Here is a 15619-nt window from a genome sequence, read left to right on the forward strand (position 1 = left end):
GGCAGTATATATTTTTTTTATCAGAATATGTGTTGATAATGTTGCATGATGAGTGATATTCTCCAGTAGTATGGGGCGGAAGCCTATGCCAGAAATGTGTACATTTGAACATGTAGACCACGTATCTTGACAACTTCTGTTACGTATCTGCCATTTCGTTTTGAATACCATGATTACTTCCAATTGTATTGTTCCAATTGGGATTTCTACCTCATTCGTAGATTCGAAAAGTAAATTATGATCTACCTATTGTTTAGTAGTTACCAGAATACTTGACGCCACAATGTGCAATCCCAGCTTAAAAGCTTCAAAAAGGATGTGATAAAAGTAAAAAAAAAACCGAATAAAAAATAAAATACCAACAAACGTTACTTAATACTTCATGTGGGAACATTCGAAACCCATTAAATCTGGTAGGTTGATTAAATCCTCATAAAAAGATTTGAAAAACCCGTTAGATATAAACCACATCAGTCCGTCCCGGTAAGCGTGACTCCGTAAAAAACTAGTTTGGCCTTAAAACCGTCATGGTCCGACTTTGGAATTATAATCTTAGAATAATGTAGACACACAAAATGCCGATTGACTTTTTAGAAACTGTTGCGGGAATTGCTTAATATTGCGCAATCTCAATTTAATATATTTTTGTGATTTTTTCGAGTGACTGTACCTATATCAAGATTTTTAGTGGATTCATGAGATTCCATTGCAATTTCTTGACGTCTCTTATATTGACATCCCAATTTATATAAGCTATTTAAATTAAAGCGACCACAGGAGGTCATAGAAGTTGCGATAAACTTGAATCTTAAGATTAAATTATATAAGACTGCTTCTCCGCAGGAATATTTGGGAATGGAACTTAATGGATGGGAAATAGGGAGTTTGGTGGAGAAATAGGAGACATACAAATTAACGATGATTACATTGTTATCATATTTTATGTATTCGTACGTGCGTCGATGTTTTGAATTGTAATGTGTGTCTATGTATTCCGATGAAATCTAAAGCCAAACTGTAGAAGAAAGAAGAAGAAGATCTTAGATTCTGGTCTCTTTGAACCAGAATCTAAGATCTCATATCCATAATTACAGTATCCTCAACTACTCTTCTTAGGTATTAGGGCGTATCAAAAGTTCACCCGCCTCATGCATGATTTAGGATCAAAGCAAAAATGCGTTCTGGATTGATTCTAGATTTCTTTCTATTGTAAATGTACTCCAGTGACAACTTAACATTACATTGGCGATAGGTTCGTTATATAAAATCAGTTCTACACTTTGTAATTAGTAAACTAATCAAATGAAATCAAAAAAACTATCGCAATGGCCGTGACCAATATCAATTCGGAGGCCGGCTAAAGGTATCATCATATGGAAATTTCCTGCGTTTAAGATTGACGTATTGTGAGCCCTCATGGGTACGTACCACAGCCCGGTCTACGTCAGTAGCGAGGTAATCACTTTTCTATACGAGTGGTAGGAGAGGTTACGACCTCATGTTTCGTCAATCATATTATTTCAAAAAATTTCTTATTGGTACAGACTTTACCCCGATCTTTTGGCCAATGGCAAAAGTGTACTGAATAAGCAAAAAGTGCATCCATCTTAATAACGTTTTCAAGAAATCTTGGACAGTACGGAATTATTATTATTTTATTGCCCTTGTAAGCAGACGAGAGTACGAGCCACCTGATGGTGAGTGGTTACCGTCGCCCATGAACTTCAGCAATGCTAGGGGTAGAGCCAGGCCTCTGCCTACCGCTTAATACTCTACACAAGTCTCGTTTAAAGAAGGACATGTCATAGAGCTCGGGAAACCGTGGAGGGGAGCTCATTCTATAGCCGGATGGTACGTGGCAAAAAAGGTCTCTGGAAACGCACTGTGGATGACCGGAGTGGCTACAGGTAGTATGGATGAACTTTACTCCGGTGGCGGGCGGTGCGATGGTAAAAACGAGATGATGGTATGGAATTTCAACAATCATGTTATTTTCAAACTATTAAGTATATAAAATATGTATGCCATCAATCCATTGTTTAGTTACATTTAATAATCTTATTTCCGCTTTACCCAGATTGACAGAAATTAAAAAGTTTTCTGAACGACTGGGATAAAAATACATTTATTTATTTATTAACGTGATAGTGGAGATTAAGAATTCCCGTATCACTATACTCGAATATAACACTATTTGGCCAGCTTTAATTAGTAGGCTTATTCGTTGCTACTTTGTGATTTATTAAATTTCAATTTGATCTTGAAAGTAACTGAATTTTAAAGTTGTTTACGAATTTCAGACAACATTGAACAAAACTAATCTGCATCATTTCACCTCATGTTTGTAACTTCCGTGATCACAAAATGAAATTCGAAACGAAAAAACATAATCAAAATTTATTTTTAATTTGTTTTGATTGGAATTTGGAATTAAAACAATTTTTTTTATTTTTACGAATTTCTGGCAAAGGAAATGCAATCGCTATGACATTAGCTAGTATGTATGTCAAGCTGTGATTATCTTTTAATTTAAATACAAAAGGAAATAAAAACAAAATGTCTGTTCAAATATCATTTATTTATAGTGTTAAATTTATAGATTATATATTTCTAATGAAATAAGAGTAGGCTCAAAACTAGATATCAATTAAAATTACGGAAACTAACTGTACATTGTTGAACTGTACAATTATACAACAAACATATGGTTTGATATATTCGAAATAGTAATTAGTCGATACTAAACAACAATTGAAAACAACAAAACATCGTAAAAATACAAATCAAATACATTATACAAATCAAATACATGTCATGCATTTTATTAATCATTGAATTCAATAACTTTATAAATTTCAATGCACTAAAGACTACAAGCATGTAGTAATTAATATGCATGCAATAAAAGTGGCCTGAAGTAGCAGTCAAATCATACACCATTTTTTTAAGAATTCCCTGTACAAAATTTTACTGTTATTTAATTAAGCCAGGAGTTGTTTTATTATAACTATAACAGGAATATTTGTACATTTATAACACTTTATGGCAATCCCGAGTGCGAAATTAAGAAAAAAAGACAATAAATACAAGTATCAAGTCTTAAAATTATTTAATTCAATGAAAAACAACTGTTAAACATCAAAAATCATTATGATTCGTCTCCACAAGAATCAACATTCGTAATTCGATCATGGCCAGACGTGATTGGTCCTTCATTGTTTGCTGACGCGCTCAGATTGGTCAGCAACCGCAAGCCTTGTTCGCGCCATCTCTGCTGTCACCGTTAGCTATTTTGTGATCAATCACGAATTTATCACCGTCCCTGGTGTCGTTGTTCTGAAGAAGCTTGTCGTTTAATAGAATCTGAAACGTAAAAATAATTTACTGAACCTCTATACATATAAATAAAATTGGAGTGTCTGTTTGTAATATTGAAATAACCGCTTTTTACTACATGCATATGAATATACCTATATACGGTACATACACCAAAATTAATGTTTTTACAATTAATGTCTGTCTGTCTGTCTGTTTGTTTGTTCCGGGTAATCTCTGGAACGGCTGGACCGATTTTGACGAGACTTTCACTGATAGGTAGCTGATAACATAAGGAGTAACTTAGGCTACTTTTGTTAGACTAGCTTCGCCCCGCGGCATCACCCGCAGCTATTGTCGTACCGCGCGCAACATGGCGGGCTTCGCCTTTCAATAATTAAATTTAATGTTTCTGAAGCGAGGCGAGGGCGGGTCGCTAGTTGTAACATAAAGAAGTCGTTGCCTCACGCACAGCCCCAAGTCTATAGGGGTGGGAAATAGATAAAGGGGCGTAACTATGAACGATCAAAATTTGATGGCTTATGATTGTAGATAATTTACTTAAAACTTTTACTTTTATTAAGTCCTTAAAAAAGGTTTCTAATGACGATAAAACAAAACTAAAATAATAGCTCAATTACCAAACTGCTTTTTAATAAGATTCATTTAAAATCAATTTACCACAGAAATAATTGCCTTGGCTCTTGCTTAACATAACAACAGCGTGGTATTGCACAACTATTTCATATACGCACATCATTTAAAGGCTCTCCAAAAAAAAAAACCCGAGATAAAAACGAGTTTGATACTAATATTATAATTCAAAGATTGAAATTACAACAGAGTATACATATTATTTTGTAGAGTAAGTTAGATCCGTTCCAACAAAAACAAACCAATCAAGTTGTAAATTAACTATGAACGCGACATCAAACCGCTAAGGTTTATTTAAATGTCGGTATTCAAATACAATTTTACCGAACCGACCTTGTAAAGTTTATCAATTTTAAAAAGAATCATTCTTAAACATGAACTATATTATAATGTTAAGTGTTACATTTTATAATGTAACCATATTATAATGTTAGTTTTAAGCTGTTTTTTTTTGTTCTTATATAGAAAAGCTATCATTGCTTTCAGCTTTTTCGAAAACTTTATTTTATTGAGCTAGTTGGATAGATTAATTCACGGCATGACTAGTGTTAAGTGGTCCGGTTATAATTAGTTTATAACTAAGTCTCAATTATATTGATACACGGCCCGTACACCCTTGAAACCATAACATGGCTTCGCGGCAAAAGCTTACTCTTGGTAGAACGTCTTGTGAGCACGGGTAGGTACCACCACCCTGACTATTTCAGCCGAGAAGCACTAATGGGTTTCGGTTCGACGGATGGAGCAAGCGTTGTAATGTAAAAACTGTGACCTCGTGCCTCCAGATGGGAGACAAAATTTACGCTTTAGATGTTTATGGGCACTGATAACTATTCAATACAAGGTCGATCGTGAGCTCAACGACTAATGTAAACAATAAAATTAATTAAACTTCATGGTTCTATATTAAATAATTCGGAATAATCCATGAACACAATTTTTTACGATCGGCCACAAATCACACAAGACCATCTGGCCTCAAACCATTTTAACTTACCTTATTAACTAATGACCGAGCTGCCTCCTCAATATTGATGTTCTCTTTGGCGGATGTCTCGAACCAGCCCGCGAAACCTTTCTCGCGACAGTACTCGTCCATTTTGGCGGGACTATTGACTATACCTTCCTTCTGTTGATCGCACTGTCAAAAAAAATTGGGAGTGTACATTGGAGATGTCAAAGCTATATTAATTAACCCACTGAGTTTCTGGACGGGTCTTGGGGATTGCTATTCCGATCCGACGGTAGATTCTGCTAGGGCACTGCTCTTGCTAGGGCTAGTGTTAGAAAATTCTCTCAGGTAGAACCCGTGAGCTCACTTACCCATCCGCGCGTAGTCGGAATAGTCCAGATGCAAATAGGTAAGGGAAAAATCAAAGCTATATTTTGCTGATTACTTTATTCCATCTGGTACTAAAGCGCTAGCAAAGTCTATCAAAGGTTACTGACGTTTAGTTTATGAATTAAATTCAAGATTTTCACGGCTAATTAATATCTTCTTTAATTAAATAGTCAAACAAACAATACCAGATGTTTCGAAAACTATATAATATTTTTTTTGTTAGAAATCTTAAAACGATATTAAACCGGGATTTTGATTTCCCATAATCAATATCAAGGCTAAGCTTGAATTGTGAATGAGCCTTGAAAGCACTACAATTATTCCCATTTCTCAAAGTATCTCTATTAATAATAACAGAGCCGTCTTGGTAGTAATCGTAACTAACCTTATTAGCGAGCAGTATACAAGGTATGGCCGATCCATCGGGCAACTGAACTTTCGCATCCAAGTCATTCTTCCACTTGACGACAGCGTCGAACGTGGCCACTCTGGAAACGTCGAACACTATAAACGCGCCCACTGCTTCCTTGTAATAAACACGCGTCATGTTCCCGAAGCGCTCTTGTCCTGGAAAATCAATAATCATAAAGGCATTTTTGAATTATTGGACACGTTAAAATAGAGTATTCAGCTAAATGTTCTAATTCAGACCCACAAACTATTTAAGCTGATAACGGTCAAGTTGTTAAACAAATTTTTAATGAATGTTTCGGTGATAAATTTTTTTTATTGCTTAGATGGGTGGACGAGCTCACAGCCCCCCTGATGCTAAGTGGTTACTGGAGCCCATAGACATCTACAACGTAAATGCGCCACCCACCTTGAGATAAAAGTTATAAGATCTCAAGTATAGTTACAACGACTGCCCCACCCTTCAAACCGAAACGCATTACTGCTTCACGGCAGAAATAGGCAGGGTGGTGGTACCTGATTGTTGATGATGTTTTAATAATGAATGATGGTGAATGTGAATGACGATAAAATACTAATGCATCGTTCCCAGCGATGTTCACGGCTCTTGAATGATTGACAAAATAATCAATCATTCAAGTGACAAACTGTATTTTTTTCTGCCTACCTATTCGCTGGTAGCCTAAAGGGTTATTCTAGCTACGCCCGGACGGGTAGGTGAGCTCACGGGCTCAACCTGAGAGAATTTGCTAACACTAGCCTTAGCAGGAGTAGTGCTTCGCAGAATCTACCTTCGGATCGGAATAGCGACCCACTGAGAAGATCCGACGAGAAACTCAGTGAGCTGTGTCTAGGGATTAGTTCGCTCGTGGACGGTGGACGAGGACGTTGACCGGTACTTGAGAGGCCTAAAAGCATCGAGAGTGAATCCGGGGGGTCCGACAAGACATGCTTCGGACGACGGCGACTTTGCGTTAATCCGTTGCGATCGGATAGCAATTTGTAAATGTCACTATATCAAATCAAATCAAATCAAATCAAAAAAATTAATAGAATGAATAATTATAAAAAAATAAATATAAATATAAGATTAAAATGCTCGATTCTTTATACCTATGGTTTCAACTGTGATCGATAATACCCTCCCACCGTACTCATACTGCAGTCCCTAATTATGCCGCACACTAGTTTACAACAGGTCCTAGTAATCGCGATTGTAGTGACCGGTAGCAGTTTGGATTAACAGAAACTAATCTCTTTCCTGTGGCTATCGATTCTGTATCGAATACGAAAAATCTATACTAATATATAAATCTACAGTGGTTTTTACGGATGTTCCGTTATAACTACTGAACCATGCATCCGATTGACTTGAAACCTGGTATCCATATAGAAAACACATGTACTTAATGGATAGGCTAATATTTATACGAATATTAGACTCCCTAATAATAATGACAATAAATAATAATGTTAATTTTAAATGCGCGGCGAAGCGGGCGAGTACGGCTAGTAAGTCTTATAAGAAACAAAATACCTTAGAGATTTTTATTTCTTGATCAAAATGCATTATTGTGAAGCAAAACATACTGATCTACCTATTTTTAAAGGTTATTTTTAAAGGTTAATGTATCAGTTTGTCTAGTTAAAACTGGATACTTTTTTTTATTATCAGTTTTAAAATACGTAGTTATATTGCTGTTTTATTAAAATTTTGTTGTGCTTGAATACATAATATGTATATGTGTTTGATAAATGTCACCAACGATCAGATTGTATAATAATATAAATACAGTACTTGTACGTAAAATATTGCATTCATTAAAATAATTAAATGATAAAGCATCAATAATCTGAATTCAAAAAAAAATCATCAAATATTCCGAACCACTATGCAAATAGTGACGAAATGTAAGTGAACATGGCAAGTATTTTGATGCGCACTCTTAAGCTCTAGTTGATTTTCGTTTCATTAAAGACGTGATTATAATTCCTGTATGTTTGATTTTTGAATGAAATGCGAGATTGGACCACAGCTATTTTCATTTCAACAGATTTTTTTTTTCCTACCTAAGCTGATAGCCTTGAGAGGATATATCAGCGCTGCCTTAACTACTAGGTGAGCTCACGGGGCTCAAACCTGATGACGTTGCTAACACGAACCCTAGCAAGAGCCGTGCTTCGCAGAATCTACCACCGGAACGGAAACGCGACCCACTGAGAAGATCCGGCGAGAAACTCAGTGGGCTGTGTCTGAGGGTTAATTTACTCGTCGAGCCCTTCGTCGCAAGCGATGGGTTCGACGAGAACGATGACCGGTGTTTGAGGTACCTAAAAGCACCGTTGTGGATCGGGAAAAATAATTAACTGGAACACAGAAAATGTACAGAAATCGCCACAACCATGCAGAAATATGAAGTCATTAAATGCTTTTGGGAGGGCTTAAACGACAAAGGAAAGATCTACCACCGAGCGGATGATATTTGCTCGGTAGACCGACGGTCCTTCAACAGATCGTAGCGCCAGGCGAATACTTAGCTATATATCAAAGTGAACTATAATCGAAGTACCTGCGATATTCAGAGTTATAACGTACTTTAGTGGAACAGATTGGCAGCTATAAAGCGTAATTGGTACTCTTGTATTTATTTTATAAAATGATGATTTCGGTGTGTAAGATGATGTATGAGTAGAGAGAAAATTCATTTACCTTATTTAATTATGAATCAAAATAAGCAAAGTGAAAAACGCGAATGTATAAACAATCATCGCCAAAGCAAAAAGATATTGAAAACATTTTGAAGCCTCGTCCTCTGCGTGCGCCATTGATACGTAATAGAAAAAAAAGCGTGTTATAAATCTTTAACTTTTGACTTACATTTGATAAATGCCATTTATGTTTCTTTAAATTTATAACGTGACGGAATTTTGGAAAGGAGTTCTCATTTATCAAAGGTTTTTATATACAGAATATTAGAAGTGTGTAGAGCCTATTCTGAACGGTATATGATCATATTTAAATATAATAAAATCTGATGTACGTATGTACACAAATATTTTCTTCTATACTACAAATAATAAATGATTTCGAAAAAGACATGTGTATTTCACAAATATGATAATTTCACATACCTGCTATATCCCATAGTTGCAATCTTATTATGGTATTTGAGTCCCAATTCAGTACTTTCAGTGCGAAATCCACGCCGATGGTTGCTCTATAGTGTTGACTGAAGAACTGGTGGACATATCGTTTGATTATGGAAGTCTTCCCTGTACCCAATTCGCCGATGACGAGGATCTTATATAAATGCTCCCGGCGTTCAGCACTAGCCGATGCGTGTGACTGTAAAAATGTCAATAATTAGAAGGAGTTTGAAGACTTTTTTTTTTGCTAATGCTAATTGGGTGGACGAGCTCACAGCCCACCTGGTGTTAAATGGTCACTGGAGCCCATAGACATCTACAACGTAAATGCGCCACCCACCTTGAGATATAAGTTCTAAGGTCTCAGTATAGTTACAACGGCTGCCCCACCCTTCAAATCGAAACGCATTGCTGCTTCACGGGAGAAATAGACAGGGTGGTGGTACCTATCCGTGCGGACTCACAAGAGGTCCTACCACCAATAAAAGAGACTATATATAGTATTTAGGCATAGTTGGGAAGACAAATACACTTTCCTTATTGTTTTTATAGATATTGAAGTCAGACAAGCTTACATCTTGACTTGAAAATCAAAATTTGATTGGCTTGCATAGCTTAAAATTTTTAAGGCCTTTCTATAAATCATGCGAATAAAGTTTCCACTGTATTGGATAACTCTAAAACAGTATTTAATTGCGTTCGTGCCTTGTCTTAGTGAATATGTTGTGGTGATATCCGTAGCTTCTAAGTATTGAAGTTAAATATACTTAGTGCACGGTTTTAGCTGTATTTCTCCCAAAAAAAGAACGTTTGCCTTTTCAGAATAAATAATAAGTATGTTATGCTAAAAATGTTGGTGGCTTGTTTTCGAGAAGGAACCACTTTTAAATGTACCACATATACCGGATATCCTAAATTAGTTCTTAATCTATAAATTGTGGGATGCCAATTTATAACCATCAAATTTACATTTAGTATTTTTCATGTATTTTTTTGTATTTATTTTCAAGGCATGCTTATTTAGGAAATAGCGGCGTTGTACTTTGCTCAAATTTTCATGCATTAACACAGTTGCGAGTAATAATATTTACAGGAGAAAATGTCCTCGAAACCACAGCCCTGATAGGTACTAATATTATTTACGTCATGTTCGTTTCAATTCTTAATAATTAGAATATATGACAGTCGTCGGATGAAGTTGTCGAGACGAAAACTTATTTTAAAGTGACATCGCATGTGTGATATTGTGATGTGATATTATTAAATATGAATTTTTCAGGATGTCTTTAAAAGAAAAATAGCACTTAAAAGATATGATGAGTTTAATTCGCGAGTTCTTCTCGGGACGGTAGCTATTTTTTGGAACACGGAGTAGAGGCAACACGATTTAAAATTCAACAAAGTTGATATTTCAATGACATTTAAGTTGAGACTAAATAACATGAATTCAAATTGGATCAGTGAAATTTTTCGTTTAATTCAATGGTTTCAAGGACTTAATGATTCTCACAAAATACGAAAACAATTATCCTCTTTTAGTTTTATTTTATTTTATTCAAATTGTAAAGACCAAATGAATTTGAATTGCAAAACAAAGGCATGCAAACGCTTTGAATAAATTTTGGAAACGATATCTTATTGAGAGATCTATTTAGCTTCGTTATTATAATTTAGTAGTCTCGTCTAAAATTGCTGTTTATTTTTTACATATGACCAGCTCACGTTGTGTCCTGTTAAGTGTTTACCGAAGCAAACCTCAAGACGTAAATGCCACCACCTACTTTGAGACATGAGATCGAATATTTTTTTAATGTAATACCCTCTGTCCTACTCTTCAAACAGGAAGAAGTTGGATTACCATTAATAAACAAATATTGATATTTCAATACAGATTACACATGGTCAAACCACAGATAAAATAATAAAGTAGGTAAATTTTAGAATCGCAACTGCTTTGATCTCAATTCTTACAGTTTCGAAATTTCTAACATTATCTACGCAGGTGTACTTACTTATCAAAAGTATTGCATGTTAACTACTGATAGTAACTAACCCAACAGATAATTTGTTTAAATAATTGTAAGCTACGATTAAAAGACCTAAGGATCCCTTTGACGTTGAGAATGATTGACTTGAATTTATACGGATAAATTACATTGAAAGATTTAATTAAAAAAAGAACCTTTCAAACTTTTTTTATTGGAAATAAAGTAACGAATTACCCCATTTGCATATTACGTCAACTCTTTAATTAGAAGTTCAACTGCTATCTTTGGCTGTCATACAAATTACGTAGGTACCAAAAAATAATGCGGCGTAATAAAAAGAATACGAAAAAATTTACTGAACCTTCAAATTTTTTTTATTATACTTTAGTAATCGTTCTTTAATTTTGTAAGATAGTCTATACGAAATACTAAGCATCTAGAATTTCAAAATGAATAAAACTAACACGAATTTAAATTAACATCCCACTTATCTCGTCTAGTTCAGTTTTGATCAGGTATAGAGTTCTAACAAGTCTAGGCTAGACCGGTTGCTTGGACTCGTTGTATTTGCCGGTTTAAACTATTACTCACTAATTACCATTCGGTATTGACAATCAACTTCAATTAACCGAAATTAATATTAATGGAATCGCAATGGGAGTATCTAATGACGACTATGACTGTGTGTATTTTATTGATCCCTGAAATTGATATCTGCTCTAGAGTCCTGTCGGGACGCGCTCTTGAAAAGTCTTTCTAGGTAGATAGATGGAATAACAGAGTGACTCCTAACAAGAATAAATAAAATTTTAAATGTTCCAAAAAAAATCCGTCTACACACGTTTAAATAATTAAACTACAGACATAATTAAAATAATGCACACTGAACGCTAAAAATACATGTAATACATAAATTATATCTGCAAATCAATTTTGTTCATAAATAAATTGATTTGTTACAAAATTTTCCTGAGCATAAATGGTAACATTAAATTTAATGTTATGAGACCATAATATATTCATTTATTCGTTCGTAAGTTTTTTTATTTCTATCACTACGTCGCTGTCGCGAAGTATTACGTAATTTTAGAATAAATAAAAATAACAAAATAGTGTGACGCTTACGAAGATAAAATTTTATTATGACAGTAAATAAAAACTATTAACACTCTGTAATAATATTTAACGTAACTAATTGCAAAATTTAGAGTACTTTCCCGCCTTTTCAAGCGACTTTAATACCGTTCCAAATATTAGTTAAAAAAAAAGGTTTTTCCAAAACAATATGTTCTCCTAAAATTATTCTAAAAGTATTTCCTGATGATTACTTTCAGTGAAAAGGCTACTTAAATACACTAACAGCATCTCAGAAGTCAGCATTGAATTGTTTTAATGATTCAGACATTCTCACTAAATATCATATTGCTACGAAAAATATACCTCGATTAAAATCAAATCAGACAACCGTGTTGTCAAAAGTTTATTAAGGATTAGTTTATTAGATAAACGGAAGAAATATTCCACTGAAAATTGAAATTACGTTCTCTACTTGAACAAGCTGTGATTCATCATTGTTATCGTGTCAATACACTTTCGATTATTATTGATTTTTACTTAACGAACTTATAAATACCTATCAATTTTTATTTTTATTATAAAATATTAGTTGATGCTCTCTTAAAAAGTCGTGAGTCGAGTCAAATCGAAAAATTTATAGCAAAATAGAAATTTTATTAAAAAATGAAAAAAAAGATTTTCCCATTACTAGATATAGGTACATTTTGATATTACTTACACTGCCGGCGTGTTGCTTTTGTTTCGGCGACATAATCCTTGGACACAACGTCAAGAAACACAAAAATAAATCCGATCAGACAATTTCGATGAAGTATTTAATAGAATTTTCTCGATAAAATTTAAACACATCGCACTTCAAACTCGAAGATCCGTACTCATCATAAAACGATGAAACAATTTAAAAAAAAAAAACAAAAAACAATCAGAGATATATCGGCAAAGAAGTCTGTGCACGTCACTTAGTAAAAGGGAATTTTAGGAAATTATTTTTTTAATTTCAGTGGAAGCAAACGGTGTTACGTTATACGACTATCGGTCCGGTCCGATTGACGGCTTATTTATGAAGTGAGCTCGAGTGGACCGACGCTCTTATCGGCCAGTGATAACGGAGGAGTATTTGTCATTCGCACTCCTTGCGTGACCGGCAACAATGTCCGCCGTTTGCCAGCTATTAAAAGTACTTAATAAAATCCTGATTTACGTTATTAGGTAAATTATCAATAAAATAACAATTAATAAATCTAGTCTAGGTATCACAAATCACCAATTTAAAATGTACAATGTAATACGTATTTACCGATATTGTGTAATATATATTTAATGTATATGTAGTTGTAAACTACATTTGAAAAAAATACTTATTTATTCGACTTCATGCACAAAGCATTAAATCCGCCATTGTACTACAATGGCGGATTTAATGCTTGAGGTATTCTGTAGGTACCAGTCAACCAAGGGTGATCCCAAGAGTCCTGTGATAGGTGCATTCCACTTTGCCAAAATAACAAAATTAATATCTGACACATTGATGTTTTAAATATATTATATAAAAAATTAAAATCAGAAATATCATCGATGTAACGAAATATGTTCTGGAAAACTCGACCTGATTTGGTAATCATCACCTACGCTATGAATAATGTCACAAAAATAGATTCCCGAGTGGTCCACAACTATGTTTCTTCATAATCTTTTATCTCTAATCGAACTGTTAGAATTAAAATCAAATGGATTTACTTTCAAATTTCAGCTCCGGGTCCCCTGACTAGATGCGCCTAATAATACAAAGCTACTAGAGCGTGGTTCAAATAAACGTGTAATGATAAGATTTCTAAAGCAATAGTTGTTTAGGCAACCTATCGACGGTATAGTGTTGCCTGTGACCTTCTATCTGTCGCCTTTCAAGTTTCGATATTGTTAACAAGTAAAAAACGCTTAAAACAAAATAACGAATACTGTCGATTATTTGGTTACATTCCGAATAGTGTTGCATATTGCCGAGTTCAAATTATAATCGATTAACATTTAACTATTCGAAAAGAAAACGGATTAGTTAATTCCATTTTCAAACAATTGGTAGTGCTGATAGTTTTTATGTTACTTGACTCGCGTTTATTCCGTCTGCGAATAGAAAACTCAAAACGTTCATGTCAAAAAGTGTAAAAACAATAAATAATACATGAAAATTAGCTACAGGAAATTCTCTATTCCCTAAATGTACTTACCACTAATAGGTCATTAACTACTTAATTCCCTTTGAAAATGCTTTAAAACTACAATAAAAAAGGTATAAGCCAATTTTCAGTATTTAAGTTTTACACTTGTGGAACTGTGCGGAATCTGTCAATTCATATTTCTTTTGCTATTCCGTTTACTTCAAACTTCTCCTCAAGAAATCTATACTTCTATATCTATATCTATACTAATATTATAAAGAGGAAAGATTTGTTTGTTTGTTTGTTTCGAATAGGCTCCGAAACTACTGGACCGATTTGAAAAATTCTTTTTCCATTAGAAGCCGACATTGTTCCTGATGAACATAGGCTACTTTTTTTATTTATTTTTTTATTATTTTTTTTTGGTTTCATGTGTGTTTTAATGTTTCCGAAGCGAAGCGAGAGCGGGTCGCTAGTCTCTGATATACATGTAATTCGTAATATGTACATATGTAACGTAGCCACGAGAATTACACCATACCAACTATGACTAACAAGACAATTCCGATGTACATTCCCGAAGGGCATTCCCCGGAATATCAAATCGCGGTATATATATTTTTAAAATAAACACTGAATCACAGGATTTGGTCTTGCGATTTTTTTTTTATTTTTTTTTTTTTGGTCATGATGAAATCGCCGGACTTCCGCCCTCCCCTGGAGATGAAGGGCGGGGCATGTCGGAGTCGAACTGACTAAAACCTCCTGTCGCTCAACAACCCGCATCCGAACCTCGCATGAGACAGAACCCATGAAAAGGCAAAGGGGGGAAAGTGAAGCGTTTAGTGCGGAGCACATCTCTCTCATCACCCTCCCCCTCGGGACGCCGGACTGGCGGTCGTCGGCGCCACGACCAGCAGCCCTCTCGGTCGGCAGGCTATCCAGAGCCCGCCTAGATGGCGCCGGTTAGAATGGGTTATCCTACGGAATACCTCGCTGGGTCAGAACCAGCGTGGGTCGAGGATAGCCGGCCTTCCATCACCCGGATGCTCTTGCGTAAAACGCGTGCAGAGCAGCTTGCACGTCGTCTTCTTAGGCCCCCTTCGCCGGTCCCCAGACCGACATGTGAAGGGGACCCGAAACCCTTAGAGGGCCAGGGCTTGGGCGAGATCCGCCTCCCTGGCCCCAGCTCGACGGCGGCGGGCTTGCGCGTCTCTCACGCGCCCCGCCGCCTCCTTCTGCGAGATGGTGCACTCGCAGAAGTCGAGCATCGCCTTCTACGACTCGTCGTCGCCGAGCATCGATGCCACAACACCCGGCAACGACAAGTCGTTTCCTATTTTTGCGACGAGGACACGGCGCCACCCCTCCCATGCGGGGCAGGCGACGAGCGTATGCTCTGCCGTGTCCAAGTCGCAACCACAATGGTGGCACTCTACCGTCGGCTCGGCTGTGATCCGGTGCAGGAACTCACCGAAACAACCATGCCCAGTGAGCACCTGCGTGAGCCGGAATGTGAGGCGTCCTCT

The 15619-nt window shown here is 35.8% G+C and overlaps 1 protein-coding gene across 9 annotated transcripts in view; it reads right to left on the bottom strand.

Moving 5' to 3' along the window:
* Positions 1-2559: 2559 nt before the first annotated feature.
* Positions 2560-15619, bottom strand: part of LOC692903 (Rab-related protein) — a 44270-nt gene continuing 31210 nt past the window's right edge. For 6 of the 9 annotated variants that reach the window (XM_012695614.4, XM_012695616.4, XM_012695618.4 and 3 more), the window contains exons 2-5: positions 8855-9068; positions 5697-5878; positions 4967-5110; positions 2560-3363 (exon numbers count right to left, since the gene is read on the bottom strand). In XM_012695614.4, the coding sequence (XP_012551068.1) occupies positions 3241-3363; positions 4967-5110; positions 5697-5878; positions 8855-9068 (663 nt within the window). In that variant the 3' untranslated portion in view covers positions 2560-3240. 9 annotated transcript variants of the gene reach the window in all.

This window comes from Bombyx mori, chromosome 5 (assembly GCF_030269925.1).
Source record: "Bombyx mori chromosome 5, ASM3026992v2".
Taxonomy (NCBI): Eukaryota; Metazoa; Arthropoda; class Insecta; order Lepidoptera; family Bombycidae; genus Bombyx; species Bombyx mori.